Source organism: Prionailurus bengalensis, chromosome D1 (assembly GCF_016509475.1).
Source record: "Prionailurus bengalensis isolate Pbe53 chromosome D1, Fcat_Pben_1.1_paternal_pri, whole genome shotgun sequence".
In the NCBI taxonomy this organism is placed as follows: domain Eukaryota; kingdom Metazoa; phylum Chordata; class Mammalia; order Carnivora; family Felidae; genus Prionailurus; species Prionailurus bengalensis.
In genome coordinates, this window is record NC_057346.1 from 67,360,422 (window position 1) to 67,381,687 (window position 21,266).

The 21,266-nt window shown below is 46.6% G+C and overlaps 1 protein-coding gene and 1 long non-coding RNA gene across 3 annotated transcripts; one reads left to right on the forward strand and one right to left on the reverse strand.

Annotated features, from left to right (window-relative positions):
- LOC122483557 lies at window positions 1-5,959 on the reverse strand. The gene is made up of 2 exons (XR_006297413.1): window positions 5,430-5,959; window positions 1-3,506 (listed from the first exon to the last, which is right to left on the reverse strand). It is a non-coding gene; the product is annotated as an uncharacterized LOC122483557 (long non-coding RNA).
- On the forward strand, window positions 3,360-5,080 carry ADM (adrenomedullin). 2 transcript variants are annotated; one of them, XM_043580631.1, is made up of 3 exons: window positions 3,360-3,470; window positions 3,622-3,771; window positions 3,980-5,080. In XM_043580631.1, exons 1-3 carry the CDS (start codon window positions 3,373-3,375, stop codon window positions 4,296-4,298), a joined length of 567 nt encoding a protein of 188 aa, XP_043436566.1. In that variant the 5' UTR covers window positions 3,360-3,372; the 3' UTR covers window positions 4,299-5,080. The 2 variants fall into 2 exon arrangements, with proteins under 2 accessions (XP_043436566.1, XP_043436567.1); XM_043580632.1 differs by having other exon boundaries at window positions 3,983-5,080.
- Window positions 5,960-21,266: the final 15,307 nt, after the last annotated feature.

The window sequence follows — 21,266 nt, forward strand, 5'->3', positions numbered from 1 at the left end:
TCTGGCAAATTTTGTATAATTTTATATATTTTTACAACGTATACCCTATGACCCCCCCCCAACGGAACGCTCGGGCTTGTCGCTCGCTTACGCAAACGCGCGCGCGCGCAGACACACGCACACACTTTCGAAGATACGGTGTTCTAGCAAGATCCCGAGCTGCCAATTCAGTACGTAAAAAAATGGGGGGGGGGGGGAATGATTGGCGGGGGTTTTCAAGCGTCAGATCTCTAAGCGCTAGAGCGCCAAGGGTCACCTGGACTGATAAGAATTGTGCCAAGGCTCTCTCAGGTGGGAATTCCTGGTATCGCTGCTAAGTCGCTGGTGTAGCCACTGGAGCCAGGTGGAGCGGAGCCCAGTCTCCCCTCCAGGGTTTGCTTTGCTTGTTGAAGCAGCCCGTAGCTCAAAGCGAAGTTTGCATCTAGAGCACGCTTCGCGATCCTGCAGAGGAACTAAAGCCAATCCCCCCCCCCCCCCCAACTCTCCACCCACTCCCATGGAATCATAGGCTCTCCAAAAAGACACAGAGAGGAGGCAACGAGGGACAGCACAGAGTCCTCTGCAGACCGACCGCCCAGGGCTGGTGGGAACTGGAAGGAACGAGTCCAGACCACGGGACCTACCCTGGCTGTGGGCCGGCGCCCAGCTGTCCTTGACCTTTACAGAAGTCGAGACTCGCGCGCCAGGGAAATGAAAGTAAAACCTGTCTTGGCGCGGACCCAACTGGAAGCTGGCGACAAGTAACTCGCATCCTCAGACAAAACTGACAGCCAGCCTGTCTTGGACAAGGTTGGTGCGGAGAGCCTGAGGAAGAGATGGGAAGTGGGAGAGAAGCAGAATAGTTTGGCTGGGGGAGGCTCCTGGAAACAGCAGGCGCACAGTAATATCCACTGTCTGAGGTACCAACGGAAGAGCCGCCTGCTGCAGTGACAGCCCTGCAGCCCTCCAGGCGGCTGGAACCCAGCCACTATGCTGCGCTGCACCCCTCTGACCCCAGCCCTTGCGAGAGTCAGTGCCACAGCCAGAGTCAGGAATCTGCCCCCCAACCCTCAGCCGGAACTCAGGTCCATTCAGGTGATTCCCTTGGGGGAAGAGTCCTCAGAATAAATAACATCGGCGGCAGCCATTCCTTTCTGGGGTAAAATGTCCATGGTTCAGTCCTGAGAATGAAAAGGCCGCTGAACCAGCAGTATGTGGCCCAGACCAGGCCATTCCCTGCCACCTAGCGCCCAGTCTTCTTTGCAATGGGTCTCAGGACCAATTTGGCAGAGCAGGTAGGAAGCGTAGAAATCTGCAGAAGACATGTCATAGATGGGGAAACTTAATTTGCCCACGTTTACACAGCCTCGGGGTGGGGACTGGAAGCTGGTCGGCAGAGTCCCAATGGTCCCGGGACCACAGCCTCTTGGTCTAGGCACCAGGCTTCAGGACTTGTGAGTGGGGCAGTGGGTGGTGATAGGATACCAGAAGCCGGAATCCAAGAACTAGGGAGCCCCGCGGGGCTGAGTTCCCTTCCAGTTTGGCCCTCAGAAAAGAAGAAAATGAAGTCAAGAAGAGGTGAGGGAAGAACACAAAAGGGTGACAAACGTGCTTGGGGTGACTCATCATGAACAGGCATAAATCCTTGGGCGGGGGCTAGGATTCTCCTCTCCCCCCTGACGGCATGATGACCCCAGCCTAGAAATATCCATGCCGCGCCCCGGTCTGCGGTGTTTGCTTCCCTGGCCGAGTTAGGACTTTATTGCTCCCTACCTTTGGTGTGACTTTGGTCAAATACCTCCTCTCTCTGAACTTCAATTTTCTCCTTGGGAAATGAGAACAGTAATGTTAACTTAACTCGCTTAACTCAAGGGTGGGTGTCTGGATCAAAGATCAGGATGTGACTGTTTTGTAAACTCTAAAGCGATTAACATAGGTGAAGCATTAGTGTGCTCCCAGGCTGTAAATCCACACGTTTACAATGGGTGAATGAAGTCTCCGAAGGTAGCCAGGCAAACTCTCAGGTTGTACCCTTGTAAGGAATAATTGGATTACAAGGGGAAGGAAACGAAACGGTGTCGTCCGTCCTAATTTTAGTTATTCCCATATTTCTAAATAGGCAACTAAATTCTGAAGCTCAGATAATTCCCCCCCCCTCCAAATCCCAATTCTCAAATCAGCCTTCCCGAGCCTTGCCCTTATTGCGAAATCTTTCTAGCCTATCCCAGAACCTTGGAGTCTCATCCTCTCGGGGGTGCTGGAGAGCCCCACTCCTCCAGTCTCTGCTCTGTGTCCTGCCCCTGCGGCTCTGCAGGAGTCTGGGGTCGCGGTCAGGTCAGGCGCCGAGCCGGCAGGGGGCGCGGTCCACTCGAGGCCACCGCTCCCGAGGTCCGGGGCTCGGGCCATACGCGTGGTACCTCCCGCTGACTGCTGCAGTTCCGTGCCAGTAGGCCTCACACTCTGGGTTGCATAGGTTCTGAGTAAGGACCCCAAGAGGTTGTACCGGCCCTGCTTCTCCCTGGTTTATGTTCTGAAGATTTAGGCTTGTGGTAGTTCCTGAACCAATCTCTGGAGCTCATCTCTGAGCCCTCTGGGCATGAGGGACCCTCACCGCAATCCCACATCCTCGGGCTGCAATGCGCGCGCCCGAATGCAGAGGCCCGCGCGCGCCCGAGGGAAGAATGGGAGGGCGCGAGGGCAGCCCAAGCCCCGCCCCCTCTGCTCTTATAAAGCTGAGGCACCGGAGCCGGACACTCAGTGGTTTCTTGGTGACACTAGCCGGAACAGCTCGAGCCTTGCCACCTCTGGTTTCTCACCGCGGCTTGGACGGTGGGGTTTTGCCAGTGCCAGAGCGACGTCTCAGACTTTCACCTCCCAGACCTTGGCAGATCACCCCCTCAGCAGGTAGGCGCCACAGGCGGGGCGGGTTAGCGGGGGTGGGGGGGGGTGTGAGGGCGGGTAGTGGGGGGAGGGACTTTAGAGTGCTGGAAACTGGGAGTGCTGGGTGAGGGGTACAACCCATTTTGGAAGGTCCTTCGCGGGTTGCGTCCTATATCCTGGGTCCAGCCGTGCACACAGCTGGAACTGCAGAGACCCACTCCCTTTTACTCCGCCAGCCAAATAACGAGAAGTTGGGCAGGGAACCTCTGGGAGCCTGGCGCTGGGTAAAGGCCTCCTCTGAGGGGCCCGTCACCCGCCCGGCGGGTGCAAATGCAGCTGGCGCCTCTCTGCGCCCGGGCGAGATAAGCGTCTGAGCCAGGCAGAGCGCGGGCTGAGCCTGCCCGAGCGGGGGGCCCCCACACGTCCTCCGTGCCCCGCCCGGGCCGTGCTACAGGCGGGGTGCTCACGCTCGGCCCCTCTCTCTCCTTCCAGGGTTTGCACATCGCCGCCGGCATGAAGCTGGTTCCCGTCGCCCTCATGTACCTGGGCTCCCTGGCCTTCTTGGGCGCGGACACTGCACGGCTCGACGTGGCGTCAGAGTTCCGAAAGAAGTGAGTCGCAAGCAGCTCCTTCCTCAGTCCTTGTACCTGGGAGACAAGGGAAACTGGCTGTCGGTCCCGAGGGGTTAGAAGTGAACGGGAGCCCGTCTGGACCGGGACCTCGCCTGGACGCACGCGAATCGAGTCTATTTGTGTTTTCTAGATGGAATAAGTGGGCTCTAAGTCGTGGCAAGAGGGAACTTCGGGTGTCCAGCAGCTACCCCACAGGGCTCACTTACGTGAAGGCCGGGCCAACCCAGACTCTCATTCGGCCCCAGGACGTGAAGGTCGCCACTCACAACCCCCAGGCCAGGTAACTATGCCCTGCGCCGAAGCGGGGTGGGCAAGGGGGAACTCTCCTCCACTACCCTGGCCCTGGGGATCTTCAGGGCTGTCTGGCAGTTCAGAGCGCGGTAGCAGTTTCCAGTTCCCTCTGGTCCTTGAATGGCTCGGATTCCTGGTGGCTGAGGCCAAAGCCCTGCTTGATGGGGGTCTCATGTTACCTTCCTTCCCTTCCTCAGCAGTCCGGACGCCGCCCGCGTCCGAGTCAAGCGCTACCGCCAGAGCATGAACAACTTCCAGGGCCTGCGGAGCTTCGGCTGCCGCTTCGGAACGTGCACGGTGCAGAAACTGGCGCACCAAATCTACCAGTTCACGGACAAGGACAAGGACGGCGTCGCCCCCAGGAGCAAGATTAGCCCCCAGGGCTACGGCCGCCGGCGCCGGCGCTCCCTGCCCGAGACTGGCCCCAACTGGACTCTGTCCCTGGAGCCACAGGCACGCGCGGTTCCGGCCTCCTCCCGGGTGCATCAGGTGCTCGACACCCTCCTTAAGATTTAGGCGCCTGTGGCAGCAGCGAACAGGCGCGCGTATGCATCCCGCTGGCTTCCCCTGGGGGCTGAGGGTTTCCCAGAGCCGAGCTCCTTAGCCGACGGAGACCGGGCTGAGACAGCCCTGCAGAGACCGGGAGTCCGGTAGGCACCGTCCAGCGGCGAGCCCTGGCTCTGCAGGAGCCCCTTCTCCTCGGAGGCACCGTTCCCTTCCTCCCAATCGGGCCCAGGTGCCCCGTGGGGGCAGAAGAATGTGAGGGAGTGTCTGCCAGACTCACGGAGAGGAGAAAAATTGAGATACAGATGCTTGAGACTCCCCCCCCCCACCCCCGCCCCACCCAGGGGCAGGGGTCTGAGTCCCTGCCGTCCCTACCCACAAACTGATTTCTCACGGGGGACTGTCACCCCACCGGGGCGCAAGCCCCACTATTACTTGAACTTTCCAAAACCTAGCGAGGAAAAGTGCAATGCGTGTTGTATATATAGAGGTAACTATCAATATTTAAGTTCGTTGCTGTCAAGATTTTTTTGTAACTTCAAATATAGAGATATTTTTGTACGTTATATATTGTATTAAGGGCATTTTAAAGCAATTGCATTGCCCCCCCCCCACTTATTTTAATACGTGAATGAGCGAGATGGAACATTGCTGCGTGGAATGTGTGAGAGCGTGTGCGTGCAAGACTGATTACCTCTTGTGGAAGAAGGAAGCACCGTGTCTCTGTATATCTATTACATAAAATGGGTGATATGCGAAATAGCAAATCAATAAACTACTTCGATGCTGATTAATTCTCGGCTCACGAGTCTTGGGAGAGACGTTTCCCTTGGTCCTGGCGCGTCCGGGAGCCGCCTAGAGTGGGAAGGTGGCACGGCTGCTCCAGCACGAGCCGGCCGTGTCCGCGCGCGGGCGGAGCTGTCCCGTGCGCTGCTCTCCTTGTGCTGCGCGCAGAGCGCCTGTCCTGCGAGCGGGTCCGGGCTTCGCGAAGGCTGCTCAAGTCGCAGCCTCGCGTGGCGGCCGGGCCGGGTTGGGGAGGGTGAGCCCTAGCGCAGAGGGGAGACTCGACTCTCTGCGTTGCGCAACAGAGTCCCAGATTTTATGGAGTTTCTCGCGGAACCCCGTGCGAAAAAGAAAACGCACCTCGGAGAGTTAGGGTGGTCTCCGAGGTCTTCTAAGTGAGGAGTTGTCACGGGCTGCCGCGGTGTAAAAGTTAGAAGCTACTCCAGCAAAATGTTCGCACTGCTCCGGGAATCCGGCAGCCACGCCAGTAACCCCAATCTTCTGCCGGCCTGGTGCCCCAGCCAGCCGGCGGGCTCATCAGCGAGGCTGTGGCGCCCCCAGCCGGCAGCCGGGGAACGACCCGAGGGCCGTCAGGCGGTACGTGCGGTTTAATAAGTCCTCCTACGTGGGAGTCAGCACACAGCCCTAATGAGAGAGGAAAGAAAAAAACAGTTTGCAGATGCCAACCAGGGCCGGCCCCCCCCAGACCTGCACGGCGGCTCCCTGTTCTGGGACCGTGACTCAGCGCCCACACGCTGCGCAGCGTGCAGCTGCTGGCCGGAGGCGGGCGGGACGGACGTGCCGCCGGAATCGTGCGCCTCTGACGGCCTGAGACCTTCATTGTTCCGCCTTCTCTTGCCGCTCTCCTCTTCCTTCCTCCTCCCCAAGTTTTTTCATTTTTTTCTCCACTTCTCTCCAGGCTGCCTTTTGCTCTCTCCTTCCTTCCTCCGCCTAGCTTTATCATCTTAGAAGGTTGACCCGCGTTCCGGTGATAGAAGGTGGACACTAAGCCTCAGTGAGTGACTAGAAGGTCAGAGGACCTGGGAACAGGACAGAAGGGGAGGATAAGACGAAGCACCCCTGATTTTGATTTCCCTGCCCCATTTGTCTCACCCGACGTCCTGGGAACCCAGGATGGAGATCAACTGCTTGTCCTTTTCAGCAAGTGTCCCTAGCCTTTCCACTTCAAAGCATGGCTGAAATGTTGGTGTTTGTAGGTGATCTCAGAAACCTTCCTGTTGGAGAAAAATCTGAGTTTGGAGAATGGAAATGTTTCCAGCAGCCTGCCTTTTCCTGGACCTTTTGCACCCTTTGCTTTTTTTTCTTTCTTTCTTTCTTTCTTTTTTTTTTTTTTTTTTGCCTTTTTCTTCTTCTTCCTGTTTTTTTTTTCTTTTTTGATTTGTTGTTTCAATTTTTTATTTAAATTCCAGTTAGTTAACATACAGTGTAATATTGGTTTCAGGAGTAGAATTTAGTGTTTCATCACTTACATACAACACCCAGTGCTGATCACAGCAAGTGCCTGCCTTAATGCCCATCACCCATTTAGCCCATCCCCCACACCTACTACCCTGGGGGCCAGGGATAGTTACTTTCAGAAAAAAACCTGTATATACAGTAGCAAAAGAGATCAGTCCTAGGTCTGGGGTCCAAATTAATAGTGTCAGTATTCATACAGTTCATTGTCCTATTTGATCTTAATTTTGTGAGGTTCATCAAAATTGAGAAGGTTGCAAATGCAGCAACTGACCATCCTTGTCATCAAGGGTCTTTTAATAAAAATTCAGAGAGAACTCTGTGCCAGTCATTGTAAAAGGTACAGGGCATGTATGAATGAAGGAGTGACTAAAAATTCCAGCCATGGAAGTTCTGTGTCAGTGAGTGGTTCTGGGTGGTCTGAAGGGGCTATAGAAGCTGCAGAGAGTAGCAAACACTTCGGCCTCGCAGACAGTGGCTCAGGATTAAATACCCTTTTCCTTGAACCAAGGTTTGTCCTACAGCCACAGAACCCTCCAGCCAAACCTCACCCTGGCAGGACTTCAGGCAGGAGACAAAGCTGCCAAAGGCAGGTTGGACACTAGCTTAGGGCTGTTCTGAGCAGGGAATGAGCATCTAGCCTTTAGCCCAAGGAGTCTTATGACTCCCTTCAGGGAATCCAAGGCAATGAAGGAGATGGTTCAGCTCAGAGACGAACGAGGCAGCTGCTCGGCTGGAGTCCTTCCCTACTGAAAACTTTGTGACTGGAGATGTGTCTGAACAGACAGAAGACCCTCCTATGACCAGTGTGGTACAAGTTCAGAATTGACTGAAGGTCACCATCAAACCCTGGGACCTTCTCTGTGAGCCATTCAATCTACCTTCTGGATTTTTTTCATAAGGTGTTGAAGCTTGTCAGGATAAGGCCTCCTAATGCCAAGAACACATCATTTATCAACAGTGATGAGTCATCTGTGAGCTGATTCGACATGTCCTCAGCTGAGTAGTCACAACTTTTATCTTTAGCTACTGTTGCTGGCTGTGGGAATGGTACCATCCACTTGTAATCAGACGCAGGATACTGGGCAATTTCTTGAGAAGCCAAACACCTTGGCTGAACAGGAGTGGAAGGGAGTTATGGGGGAGGATAGAAAAGGATTCTTTTCTTAGCACCCGCTTTGTATCATATATTCTCCTAGCCACTTTGTACACCTGATCTCATTTAAGTCTTTTTTTTAAATATTTTTTTAAAGGTTTATTTATTTTAGAGAGAGAGCACGAGCAGTGAAGGGACAGAGAAAGAGGGGTACAGAGGATCCAAAGTGGGCTCTTTGCTGACTGCAGACAGTCCGATGCAGTGCTCAAACTCACAAACCATGAGATTGTGACCTGAGCCAAAGTTGGATGCTTAACCGACTGAGCTACCCAGGCACCCCTATCTCATTTAATTCTTAGAGCAGCTTTCTAAAATAGGTGTTATTATCTCTACTTGTAGATAAAAGAATTAAACCTCAGAGACACAAAGGAATTTAGCCACGGTCACACAGTGAGTAGTAAGTGCTAGAGTCTGAATTTGCACCCAAGTGCTATAGTCTATTTTAATGCTACAAATACATGGAGAGTAAGTGGGATAATTTTAACATTTGGATTTTCGGGCCAGGTGTCCCCAAATGTCCTCTAATATGAAGATGGCTTGGGTAGGTGATTTACACCTGTGGTTCTGGAAGGTTTACATGAGGCTGGTAGGACTGGAAGGGAAAACGTCTTTAGTGGTATGCTCAGTGAGTGCAAAATAAATAAATGAAGTGAGTTTTAAAATTCTTGGTCCTAGTTTGAAGCAGGGGATGTAAATCAGGAATAGCTTTCCCCCCACTGAGCTAAGCCACTGACCTCTTTGGTTTTCATTGCCAAATATAGTTAGAACATACCCTGAAGGCCTCAAGAGCTGGCTTCTGAGGGGAAGGCCTTCTGAGCTATTCCTGGCCAAACACAGTTCCACTCTGTAGGTCTTTAGTCGCCTGTAAGAACACCTGTGTCTACAAAGCTACAAATAGAGTTTCCACTCTTGAGGTGGAACCTTTTGTCTTTGGCAATTGTTGCCCAAGGCAGCTTTTCAGAGGCTGTTGTAAGCTGACTGCTGTAAGTTGAAGGCTGCCCCTCCTTTCCTCAGCCAAGGAGAAGGCCTTGTTATCCTGGGTCCTACGGAGATTTCTGCGAAAGCTGGATTGGAGGCTTGATCTCCATTTGCATGGGACGAAGGGTGAGGCTAGATAGCTATCTGGTGGTCCCACTGGTCTTATTCCAGAGCTATTTTGGAACATTCTGGAAAAACAATAAAAATGACTGTGATCACACAGGTGGCTGAATTTAGTAGATTATTGTGCATTTATCCAATAGCAGGAAAGTACTTCTGAGTATTAAGATGAGTTTTTGAAACATTAAAAAAAAATGCCTTTTCCTTATTATATGATATTTATTCAGTGAAGAAAAAAGATTCACTTTTCATACCACTCCTAGAGATAGCTACTATTAATATCTTAGTATATACCCTTTTGGACATTTATATATATAATACATATACATTTATATACAAATTGAACTCAAGTGCAGAAAGCTGAATTAAACATATTCCTCAATTTTAAGCAAACTGTCATTACCAGTCTATTCTGAGCTTCTCTCTTGTTTTATTTTAATTATTTAATGTTTTCTCCTTTAATATCCATACCCCTTTCCATTTCCTTCATAGGAACCCTCTTTAACATATCTTTATGATGATTTATATTCCCTCTCTCTTTCTCCATATATATATGTATATATATATTCTTAAAATATTTTTTTTAACATTTATTTATTTTTGAGAGACAGAGAGACAGAGCATGAGCAGGGGAGGGGGAGAGAGAGAGAGAGGGAGACGTAGAATCCGAAGCAGGCTCCAGGCTCTGAGCTGTTAGCACAGAGCTTGACACGGGACTACAACTCACGAACTGCGAAACCATGACCTGAGCCGAAGTCGGACACTCGACCGACTGAGCCATCCAGGCACCCCTGTATATACATATATATATATTCTTGATCCTTTTATTCTGTTGGAGTGTTTGTTTTTTCCTGTTGACTTGAAATACTACCTAATGATTAAGAATATTAAAGTCCATCATGTTCGCACATTCCTTTTTTTCCTTTTTGTGGAGTGTGCTTTTTTTGCCATACAAAACTTATAGATATTTATGTAATCAAAGTTACCAATCTTTCCCTTTATAATTTCTGTCTTTTAAAAAATGTTTATTTACTTTTGAGAGAGAGAGAGAGAGCACAAGTGGGGAAGGGGCAGAGAGAGAGGGAGACAAAGAATCTCAAGCAGGCTCCAGGCTCTGAGCTGTCAGCACAGAGCCCAACACGGGGCTCAAATCCATGAGATCATGACCTGAACAGAAGTCAGATGCTTAAGTGACTGAGCCACCCAGACACCCCTATAATTTCTGTCTTTCTTGGTTTCCTTAGGGTCTTTCTGTGTATTTTAGAATATTTGCCTATTTTTCTTTTAACACTTTTTTAAAAATGTATTTATCTTTATTTTTTTTAGAGAGAGCATGAGCTTTCTTTTATTTTTAATTATTTTAATTTAATTTAATTAAAAAAATTTTTTTTAATGTTTATTTTTGAGAGAGACAGAGTGTGAACGGGGGAGGGGCAGAGAGAGAGGGAGACACAGAATCTAAAGCAGGCTCCAGGCTCTAAGCTGTCAGTACAGAGCCCGATGTGGGGCTCGAACCCAGGGACTACAGGATCATGATCTGAGCTGAAGCTGGTCACTTAACTGACAGAACCACCCAGTCATGCCTATTTTATTTTAGATAGAGCATGTGGCGCAAATCAGGGAAAGGGGCAGAGAGAGAGAGAAAGAATCTTAAGCAGGCTCCATGCTGAGTGTAGACCTTAACACAGGGCTAGATCCCGCCCATGACGCTGGGATCATGGACCTGAACCAAAATCATGAGTAGGGTGCCCAACCGACTGAGCCACCCAGATGCCTCTCTTCTAACATTTTTGTAATTTCATTTTGTATATTTAATATTTTTATGCAACTGGAATTTATTTTGGTGTATGATGTGAGGTAGGGATTTAACTCGATTTCTTTTCTCCCAAATCGTTGGCCAGTTGCCTAGTACATATACTAAGTAGTACACATTTTCTGCAGGATTTAAGAGGTTTCCTTTATCATATACTACAGAGGTTTTCAAGCTGTGTTCTATAGAGCCACAGGATTTTCCTGAGTTATTTCTGTAGATTCCTGGGGAGACAAAGAGGAAGCAAAAGAGCCAGATTCCTACTGCAGCTTCAGATGGAGCAGTCCTATTCTTTTTTTGTTTTATATGTTGGGGCTCTATGTCAGATTTTATTTGAAGAGAGTTCATCTGCCTGCAAATCAGTAATATAATAAATTATTATTATTTTTTTTAGTTTTCATTTTAATTCCAGTTAGTTAACACAGTGTTCTATTAGTTTCAGGTGTACAATATAGTGGTTCAACAATTCCACACATCATTCTGTGCTCATCACAAGTGCACTTCTTAATCCCCATCACCTATTTAACCAATCCCCCCACTCCCTAAATTCTTAAACACTAAATACTTGAATTTGCTTCTGGTCCTTTTATTCTCTTCTATTGCTCAGTCCATCTCTCCTATATTAGTTTTACAATTAAAAAAATTATTATGCAATTTTTCAAGCATACACAAAAAATAGAGATAATAACATGAACTTCCATATGCCTGTTGTCAAAATCTAATACTTACCAGGGGCACCTGGATGGTTGGGTTAGTGGAGCATACAACTCTTGATCTTGGGGTGGTGAGTTCAAACCCCACACTGGGTGTAGAGTTTACTTAAAAATAAAATAAAAATTGGGGCTCCTAAGTGCTCAGTCGGTTGAACGTCTGACTCTTGATTTTGACTCGGGTCGTGATCCCAGGTTCGTGGGATCAAGCTGTGCATCAGGCTTTGCACTGAGCATGAAACCTGCTTAAGATTCTTTCTGTCTCCCTCTGCCACTCTCTCCAGCTTGCACACTCTCTCTCTCTTTCTATCTCTTTAAAATAAAATAAACATATAAACTAACACTTATCAAGAATTTGCCATGCTTAATTCATCTATCCCAATTTTGTTTTGTTTTTTTGTTTCTTGCCAAAGAACCTGGTTTTCTTTTCCTTCCTTCCATCCTTCCTTCTTTACTCTCCTGTCTACTGTCCAGACACTATATCATTTCACCCCCACACACACTTCTATATACATCTGTTTAAAAAAAAATCTTTCTTACATAACCAAATGCTATTGTCACACTTAACATTAACAGTAATTTTGTGGTATCATCTCATACCCATTCCATAATCAAATTTGCTTTATTGCCTCAAAAATGTCTTTTGACAGTGGTTATTTCAAAACAGACTCCAAATAAGAATGTTGTATCTCTAAAGTTTCTTTTAATCTTGAGCAACCCCTCTCCCTTTTGTTTTCATGCCATCGACTTGTTGAAGAAAACAATGTTTTCATAATTCACATTTAGAACTTTTATTATTAAGGGGTGCCTGGGTGGTTCAGTCGGTTAAGCATCTGACTTTGGCTCAGATGATCTCATGGCTTATGAGTTCAAGCCCTGGGTTGGTCTCTGTGCTGACATCTCAGAGCCTGGAGCCTGCTTCAGATTCTTCGTCTCCCTCTCTCTCCCCCTCCCCCACTCACGCTCTGTCTCTCTCTCAAAAATAAATACAATTTAAAAATTAAAAAAAAAAAGAACTTTTATTATCAAGATAAATCTTGATTCTCCATTTCCCTGTGCTTGTGTAAACTCAGCCAGAACATCCTGGCCTGCTCACTTGTCAGGGTCGGGTGGGGCCCTGGAGTGGTCAATGTTGTAGTATTTCTTACAGAGACAGAGTATCTTGAACTGTTAATCTTTGTGCTTTTCTTTGCTACACTTTTTCCACTTGACCTTTTCCCTAGTAAATCAGAGGCATTGCCTGGAAGAGAATTAGGATTGGTACAACCGGAATGCAAAGAGAAAGAAACAGTCAGAATAAAACAGTCAATGTTCAGTTTTCTGACTTTTAAAATAGCCTCTTGAAGCCCACATCGTGAACAATAGTTTTGAAAGCCAAAGCCTTTAATTTGCAGAGAACCAGGTTTTGTTGAGAAAAGAAAAAGCCCTTGAGAATCAAAAGGAAGGCCCGGAAGCCTGAGGGATTGGGTTTTGCCCTAAGGACATATTGGAAACAGTCTAGAGAGAGTGCCAGACTAAGCCCTTTCACCCAAGCATCCTCTGGCCTGGAGGAGGGCTGGTACCTAGGAGGCTGGAGGGAGGCCTGGGGAAAAGCCCCACCATGAAGAGGACAGCACCCTCCAGAGACTGCTGCCAGTCAGCCACAGGAAGCCTGTGGAGGCTGATCAATGCCTGGAGCTCATCCGCCTTTTGAGTGAGTCCCACTGTTGCTGAGCTGAAGAGCCTCATTAGCTGTGTTTTTGTTTGGTTGGTTGGGTTTTTTTGTTTTTTGTTTTTTGTTTTTTGTTTTTTTTACCACTGCAGGGCAGGTGCAGGTGGGGGTGTGGGGGGAGAAGTATCTTTCATCATCAGCCACACTCAGGTGGCCCAGCAGAAGTGATGCTTGCCTGTGCCCACAGTCATTGTTGAGCCCCATCTTGGTTGCTCTGTGTGGTAGAAGACGTTATGAAGTCACCCCCAGCTTCTTAGACCAAAGTGTGGGCACTTTACACCAAATGAGTGGTGGAGATACAGGGTGAGTCACCCACCTCTGTATTTGGGTGGAACCGGACACTGAAAGACTCAGTGCATTATATTCGCAAGTCACACGTGGGACAGGATCTCCTAGCCTACTTTCACTCTTGTGCTCTAGTTTTTGTCTGAATTGGATGGGTTTGTTTCTCCAGTTAAAGCAGTGATCTTTAATCTCTTCTGCCCGTTAAAATCACCTGGAGGAGGGGTGCCTGGCTGGCTCAGTTGGTGGAGAGTTGATGACTCTTGGTCTCAGGGTTGTGAGTTTGAGCCCCATGTTGGGTGTAGAAATTACTTAAAAATAAAATATTTAAAAATAAATTGAGGGGCGCCTGGGTGGCGCAGTCGGTTAAGTGTCCGACTTCAGCCAGGTCACGATCTCGCGGTCCGTGAGTTCGAGCCCCGCGTCAGGCTCTGGGCTGATGGCTCGGAGCCTGGGGCCTGTTTCCGATTCTGTGTCTCCTTCTCTCTCTGCCCCTCCCCCGTTCATGCTCTGTCTCTCTCTGTCCCAAAAATAAATAAAAACGTTGAAAAAAAATTAAAAAAAAATAAATTGAAATAAAATAAAATAAAATCACTTGGAAGAGGTTAAAAAAAAAAATACTGACCCCAAGCCCTGATGAGGGACTAGAAGGCAAGCTGAGGGCCAAGCACAAGCTAGCAACCCCCCACCTTGCCCACCCCCACCACCAAGGTAGGATATGTATAATATTCTCAGGGGCTCCTGGCTGCCCAAGAGCAAAGGAAAGGACAGAAAACAAATGGTTAAACTGATACGATTACAAAAAAAAAGGGCAATCTTATCAATAGCCTAAAGTCCAGGAACTCTCTACTGTCTTTTCTGTTTGTTTGTTTGTTTGTTTATTATTTATTTTTGAGAGTGAGAGAGACAAAGCATGAGCAGGGGGGTGGGCAGAGAGAGAGGGAGAGACAGAACCCGAAGCAGTCTCCAGCTCTGTGCTGTCAGCACAGAGTCCTATGCAGGGTTCAAACCCACAAACTGTGATATCATGACCTGAGCCAAAGTCTGATGCTTAACCAACTGAGCCACCCAGGTGCCCCATCCCTACTGTATTAATGTTAATGCTCTGCTAGAGGGAAAAGCAACCTTAGCTTAACAATAGCTAGGCCTCCAGTAATCTGTAAATTCTCTTTAGCATATGAAAATTCCTTTAAGAAACATCTTCTTGACTTTACCTCCCCCAACTCCTTAGTATGTAACCAGTCACTCTTCACAACCCCAGTGCAGCTCTTTCTGGCCATGGGTCCCGTCCCCCCGTGCTTTAATAAAATCACCTTTTTGCACCAAAGATGACTTCAATAATTCTTTCTTGGCCCTTGGCTCCAAACCCCACCATCACCCTGAAACTTCATCAGGCCCCATCCCAAACCAGTTGAACTAGGTTCTCTGTGGGGCATAATGCCATTGTGTGATTTTGAGTAAAATTTTATTTTTGTGAGACCAGTTAACTTTATTCAGCCCAGACGTTATCGCTCTTAAGCTATTTCAAAAATGTACCTCAGTGATCATAACAGAGACCAATAGTTAGTTTGCTTATTTAGTTTTTTTAGTTGTTAGTTTTAGATTTAGGGTTGTATCCAGTAACACAGCCAGAAATAGAAGGGTTAACTGCAGCCATCAGGGACAGGTGTTTGGCAAGAACACCAGCCACAGGTGACGGGAAGAAGGCCAGCCCAGGAGGAGGTAACAGACAACAGATGGTTTTGCTATAAGGAACTGGCATCAAGGAGGAACAGTAGGAAGTAACAAGGCATCATGAATGGCAGAGAACACAGCAATAGGCATTATAGGAGCAGAAGATAGGCAGGCCTCAGGGATGTCCAACTATAGAAGACAGAGAGAGGACAATGCTTGTGACAGCTTGTCATGGGCTGGATTGTGTTTCCCCTCCCCAAATGCATATGTTGTAGTCTTACCCTTCAGAACCTTAGGATGTGACTGTAATTTGGAGATAAGGCCTTTATTTATTTTTTTATTAAAAAAAATTTTTTTTTAACGTTTATTTATTTTTGAGACAGAGAGAGACAGAGCATGAGGAGGGGCAGAGAGAGAGGGAGACACAGAATCTGAAACAGGCTCCAGGCTCTGAGCTGTCAGCACAGAGCCCGATGCAGGGCTCGAACTCACGGACCGTGAGATCATGACCTGAGCCGAAGTCGGATGCTTAACCGACTGAGCCACCCAGGCGCCCCGGGGATAAGGCCTTTAAAGAGATAAAGAAAAATGAGGTCTTGTGTGTGGGCCTTAATCGAGTATGACTGGTGTCCTTATACAAAAAGGAGATTAGGACACAGACAACAAGTAGACTGAAGGATGACCATGTGAGGGCACAGTGAGAAGGCAGCCATCTGCAAGCCAAGAGGAAGGCCTCAGAAGAAACCAAACTAGTTTACACCTTGATCTTGGACTTACAGCCTCCAGGACTGTGAGAGAAAATGTCAATTGTTTAAGCCACCCAATTTATGGCATTTTTGTTACGGCAGCTCTAACTATTGTCAGAGGGATCAGCGAGAACAGGGCAGGGCTTTAGTCCTGGAGATAGGATATCATGTCTGATACCAGGCATACAACAAGGGTCAAGGAACCAGCACTGGGTCACTGATTAAAGGCAAGCAAGATGTCATTCAGTCAATCAATCAGCAATCTTTTTTTAAGCTCCTACTCTGTTGTGGGCCCTGTTCCAGGCACTGGATATACTGCTGTCGCAGTGGTCCAGATGAGACATGATGTTGACTTGGATTAGGAGGGTAGCAGTGAATGAGCAAATTGGACACTGAAACAATCCCAACATGGAAGTGATGCTCCTTTAAGACTTCCTGAGCAGGCATGTACCTACCTACAGAGGGTTTTAAATGACTTCATTTTCAGAGAGAAGGAGCTGTGGGAGCAGGGAAGAGGCAGGTTACTTATAACTAATCCAGGTAAATGATTTGTCTCATTGGGAGAAAGTAAAGTTTCAGTTTACATGAAGTTTTCACTGGCACCTAGGTTAACAAATGTGGACATTTCCCCTGAATGTCTCCATCCCATGTTCCTTAGTCTAACACATGACTTTCCAACTTTATCTTAATTTTATTAGTTTTCCTAAAACATCAAAGTTTCTTTCCCAGCCCATGTTTCAGTGGAAAACTCAAGCGTTTCCAGGCAGTAACTCCATCATCTGTGCCACTGTAGACAATCATCAGATAAACTTCCGTAATTCATACCACATCTGCTCTCCCAGCTCCGTATGACCTGGAGCATAAAAAACAATCCTCCAAATAATTTTTTTTTCCCAAAATAAGCATTCATTCTGAATTTCCCCCACCAATTTTCTATTAAATGAGAGAAAAATTGTCAACACTGAATCATCCAACTTTTATTAAAAGCTGGGAAGTCTTTCAAAGCTTTCAGAGTAAACTGTTCTGTTAAACATGACAAGTAGATAATGGGAAATAGTTGCATCTATATGGTTCTTGTTGATATCTTTGCAAATTCTGGTAACTGGGGACCGCCTGAATATAGGCATTCTTCTCTACTTTATCACTGTGTAGGACTCTTTCCTCACCCCATTATTTGAAAAATTAAAGTGATGTGAGAGCCCAAACTGATTTGTACTCTGGCCTTGTTTCATTCAGCAGGCAGCATGGGGGAAGAATAAAGGACATAGGCTTTGAAGTCAGGCAGCCTTGAGTTTGTACATGGATTCTTCCTCCACCTAGCCCTGTAATTTTGGGCAAATCCCTTAACCTGAGTCTCCATTTCATTAGCTATAAAGTGGGGATAATAATATTTACCTTATAGGCTTGTTGTGAGGACAACGTATATGACAGCTTCAACTCTGTGCCTGGCAGTGTAGTAAATGCTCATTAAATGGCAGCTGTTTTTAATAGTAACAACCAAGGATGCTCTGATTAAAAAAAACAAAACAAAAACAAAACAAAAAAAAATCTGCTCTTTCCCCATGCTACAACCCAAAGCTGAAACAATGGTTGTACCACTTCACCTTGGATTAATAATCATCTTTAAAATGAGGAGATGAAATCAATGACATCTCAGTTTCCTCCCTTACACAACATTCTAAGATCTTATACTCAGTGAGAAATGAGCAGTGAAGAGCAGAAGGAATTAAACTATCTTCTCTGATCAGTTGCTCTGGAGGGTCAAGCTTTGCTTCACCAGTACATCCGGTTACAAAGCTTATAGGATTATGTCTTTTCAAGAGAGCTTGGAGGAGGAGGCCTGGGTGGAGAGTACCAGCTAACTTCAAGGCTGCAAAAACAATTCTTTCTTCAGGGTAATAGAATGAGAGCAAAGGGATGTTTGACCTTTCCAAGATGTTTTTTAATGCAAAATACAAGGTATGCACATAATCTTGTTTTCTGACCAATCCTTTAAAAAATCTGGCATATTAATGACTTTACTTAAAAGCATGAAGATGGGAGCCAGAAGGAAACTTTTCTTTCTGAACAATGACTGAAAAGGGAATTCTAATGAATATTTTGGCATACAGATCTCATTTTCTGGCTGCTGCAGGACCCAAGAGCCAGTAGGTCATAATTAAAGCCAATAATGGCAACTCCAGACAGTTATCCAAATATTTTCCTGGTGCTGTCAATCCTCTGCATTAAATGATTTAACATCATATTTGGGGAGTGTAGAACATACATGCAGAGAGGGAATTAAATGTTGATAGGAATTCTGGAACATTTGCTGCAAGTTGCCCCAAAAGATATTGTTTATTACATTCAAAGGAATTATAGAATGTTTTCCTTGGTAGATAATTTTGAAGGACCCTTTCAGTTCAGAGAGCTGTGAAGTATGTCCTTAAATCCTCAGAACAAGATCACATTTTCTGCAGGAAAGAAGAAAATTACGTGTTTGGGGCTGAAGCCCCATGTTATGTAAATAAATGAATTTGTCCTACCTCTACTACACCTTTCAGGAATGTTCTCTTTGATCACCAGGAGCTGCTAATGCTGCAGATGTAATTATGTAACTTACAAAAAGCCAAAGCTACTCACTTTTCTGTCAATTGCACTTCCAAAAAGAAAACCCATAAATATATCTGTTTGTAAAATCTGTCTAGGAGGGGCGCCTGGGTTGCTCAGTCGGCTGAGTGTCCGACTCTTGATTTCGGCTCAGATCATGATCTCACAGTTCGTGTGTTCAAGCCCTGCATTGGGTTCTGTGCTGACAGCGTGGAGCCTGCTTGGGATTCTCTCTCTGCCTCTCCCACTGCCCTCCTCCCCCTCAAAATAAACAAAATAATTTTTTTAAAAAAGTCTGTTTAGGTTCTTGGAACAAGGTCTTGAATTTTGTCTTTTTTTTCTGTAACAAGTTTTGTAACTTTAAAAATAGTGACTCCACAAAATCCTTCAGCCCCATCTCCACCCTCCTCCATCTCTCCTTTAAATGATAAAAAAGTTTCCCCCTGGATGGAATTTAAGCAGCTCAGTCTAAAGTGGGGCTGAGAGAGCACAAAGCACCATTGGGGGATGAAATAAACTGGCCTGTTACTTCTTAAAGACAAAGCTGGATTTACTCTGCAAAACAGTTCAGCAAAAATTTGGGTTCCAAACTCTAGTGCTGTGCTGTGGCAATGGAAACTTTCCAGCCACAATTTGAAGTTAGGAGCCAAGCACAAAACTGAGGCAAGGAAGACATTTGAGGCCAAACCAGACAGTGATCTTGGCACTGCCTGCTCCTGAGCCCAGAGCTACAGTGGCTGTGAGGTGGTAAGGTCCTTAAATCTCTAGGTGCACCAGAGACCAGATTTGAAAACTCCTTGAATCCCCTATCTTTCTCTACCCACACGTTTCACCCCATGTTTTATATTGTAAGAGATGGTGAAAATGCTGTGAGGTGAATAGACAATTCTTAGGGCTATTTCCACTTAATCATACTTGGGTTTCTCTGCGGCCTCCCCACCAAGTGTGAGCAACTCCTTGACATTGGGCAAGAGAACATGAGACTCACAGCCACAGCCTCTGCCTCTGTGATCTGGCCACTCTGTGGCAGTCACTGTCCTATCTGACCTACAGAACCAGGCAGGCATCTGGCTTGAGAGTGGGGGGCGGGGGACTTTTTTTGGGTTTTTTTGTCAAAATGTACAGAGTCCACTCGAGAAGACTATGTTCTCCACATTACAAGATGGCAGTGTGCCAGTTTCTGGGCCAGCTGGCTGACTCAGAGATGAGGAGACTATTCCATGACACTTTGTTTTCATTCCAGCCCAAAGGGTAAAAAATGTGAAACTTTGCTGCCACCTGCTGCTTCCTTAGAAATAAATTCTTGAAATGATTCTAGGATGGTTATGCATTGGTTTATTTTAGCAAAAAGGCTTGAAGAATTTGGGGGATTTCAGAATATATGTTTATGTAGTTGGATACCATCTGGTCTGTCACTTCCTAGGATGGATTGTTGGGCCACACATGTGGCTTCCTTCTTTTTGGCCATTAATTCCTGTCTGCCTATCCTTTGGTATAAGCTAGGTAGGGGGCAGGAGGGAAGGGCAGATTCCCTGACTGACCCCAGACAACCTTCCAAGGGAGTTCATACAGGGCTCTTGGCCAATGAGATTTAGGTTTGGAAGTCCTTTCTTCACAGGCTCATGTCCTAGAAGTCAATACTGAGGGCAAATTCCTCAAGCACTGGCTGTTCTCCCAGGGGTGTGCCAGTGAGTAGTGTTCCTCAGAAATACCTGTTGGGAAGTAGTTTCCTCAGCAGAGGTGGCTGTAAACCTTGGGATGAGGTTCCTTTGTAATGTCTCCAAATGTTTTCTTGAGGAAACAGAAGCAGATTAAGGAAGAGGGCCTCCTAGGAAAATGAAGGTAGCCCAATTTTATTCACTTCCAGGTGAGAATTCTTGAGCTCAGGTTAGATCAACAGAGGGAAAAGCACAGTGAAGAGCATGGGAAGAGTTAGTAGTCATATGCTTAGATGGGCCTGATAAGGGTCCTTAGTCATCTTAGTAGAGGCACCCAGAGCACAGAGATGTCCTAGTCTTGACTATATTAGTAGTTGTTGCTGCTCCAAATCCAAAAGTGGGATTTTCCTCTGCATTCTCCAGGAAGATCCATTTGTATGTAAATGAGTTCCTTTCCATTGTCTTCTAAGAATTCGTTTGACCAAGAGCTTTTTATTGGCAGAGATTAATGAATCTATTAAGTGTGTTTTTGTATAATTCTAAGTGCCTATTCTTCCTCTTAAAAAAAAAAAAAAAGTAAGATCCGGGACTTCGTAGATGGAAGGAAATGACGCTTGATCTTTCTCCTATCAAAGAGAAAAGGCATCTGAGTGTTACTAATAGGCATGGAAAGTATGTGATTGCCTATTGCTCAGTGTCTGGAATGATAGTTGGCATGTGGTAGCACGTTCATTGAATAAATGATCAAACTTATCATCCATTGTTCTTTCCAGTAGGTCTGTGAGTCCTGTTGAGAAGGAATGGGTGGGGGTAGAAAGGAACAGAAGAAAGACTCTCAGAGTTAATAAGGTGAAAAGTCGGTGGGTAGAGCAACTACCCATAGCAACTAGGATGCTATGGTAGGACCCAAACTAATACCATGTAAGCTTCAAAATGTATGTGTATTACTCACAAATTAAATAAAATTCTTGTGGAAAAAATCAAACAAGAAGGTTAGAATGTACAAAATTCCTCCTTCCGTGTCTCATTTCCTAAAGCATTACCACTGTTAATGTTTTGCACAAGCCTGACTGTTTATGCTTCACATATTTTCTTGTTTATGTTCCTGTTGTTCCCTCTTAGAATCTGGTAAAGCCTTTGGAAAAGTTCTGGTCTGTCTCAGCTGTATAAATCAGAGTTCAGGGAAGGGACTTTTGTACTACTAAAGAGATAGTAGAATCTCCCCGAGGGGGCTCATGTTCTGATGGTAATGGAACGTGAAGTGGAGACCCAAAGCAGAAAGGAAAA

Excerpts from the sequence above, each read along its gene's own strand:
- ADM (XM_043580631.1), top strand. The coding sequence starts at position 3,373 with ATGAAGCTGGTTCCCGTCGCCCTCATGTACCTGGGCTCCCTGGCCTTC. Across the intron at positions 3,471-3,621 it reads GCGTCAGAGTTCCGAAAGAA|ATGGAATAAGTGGGCTCTAA; the intron begins GTGAGTCGCAAG and ends TGTGTTTTCTAG. Across the intron at positions 3,772-3,979 it reads ACTCACAACCCCCAGGCCAG|CAGTCCGGACGCCGCCCGCG; the intron begins GTAACTATGCCC and ends TCCCTTCCTCAG.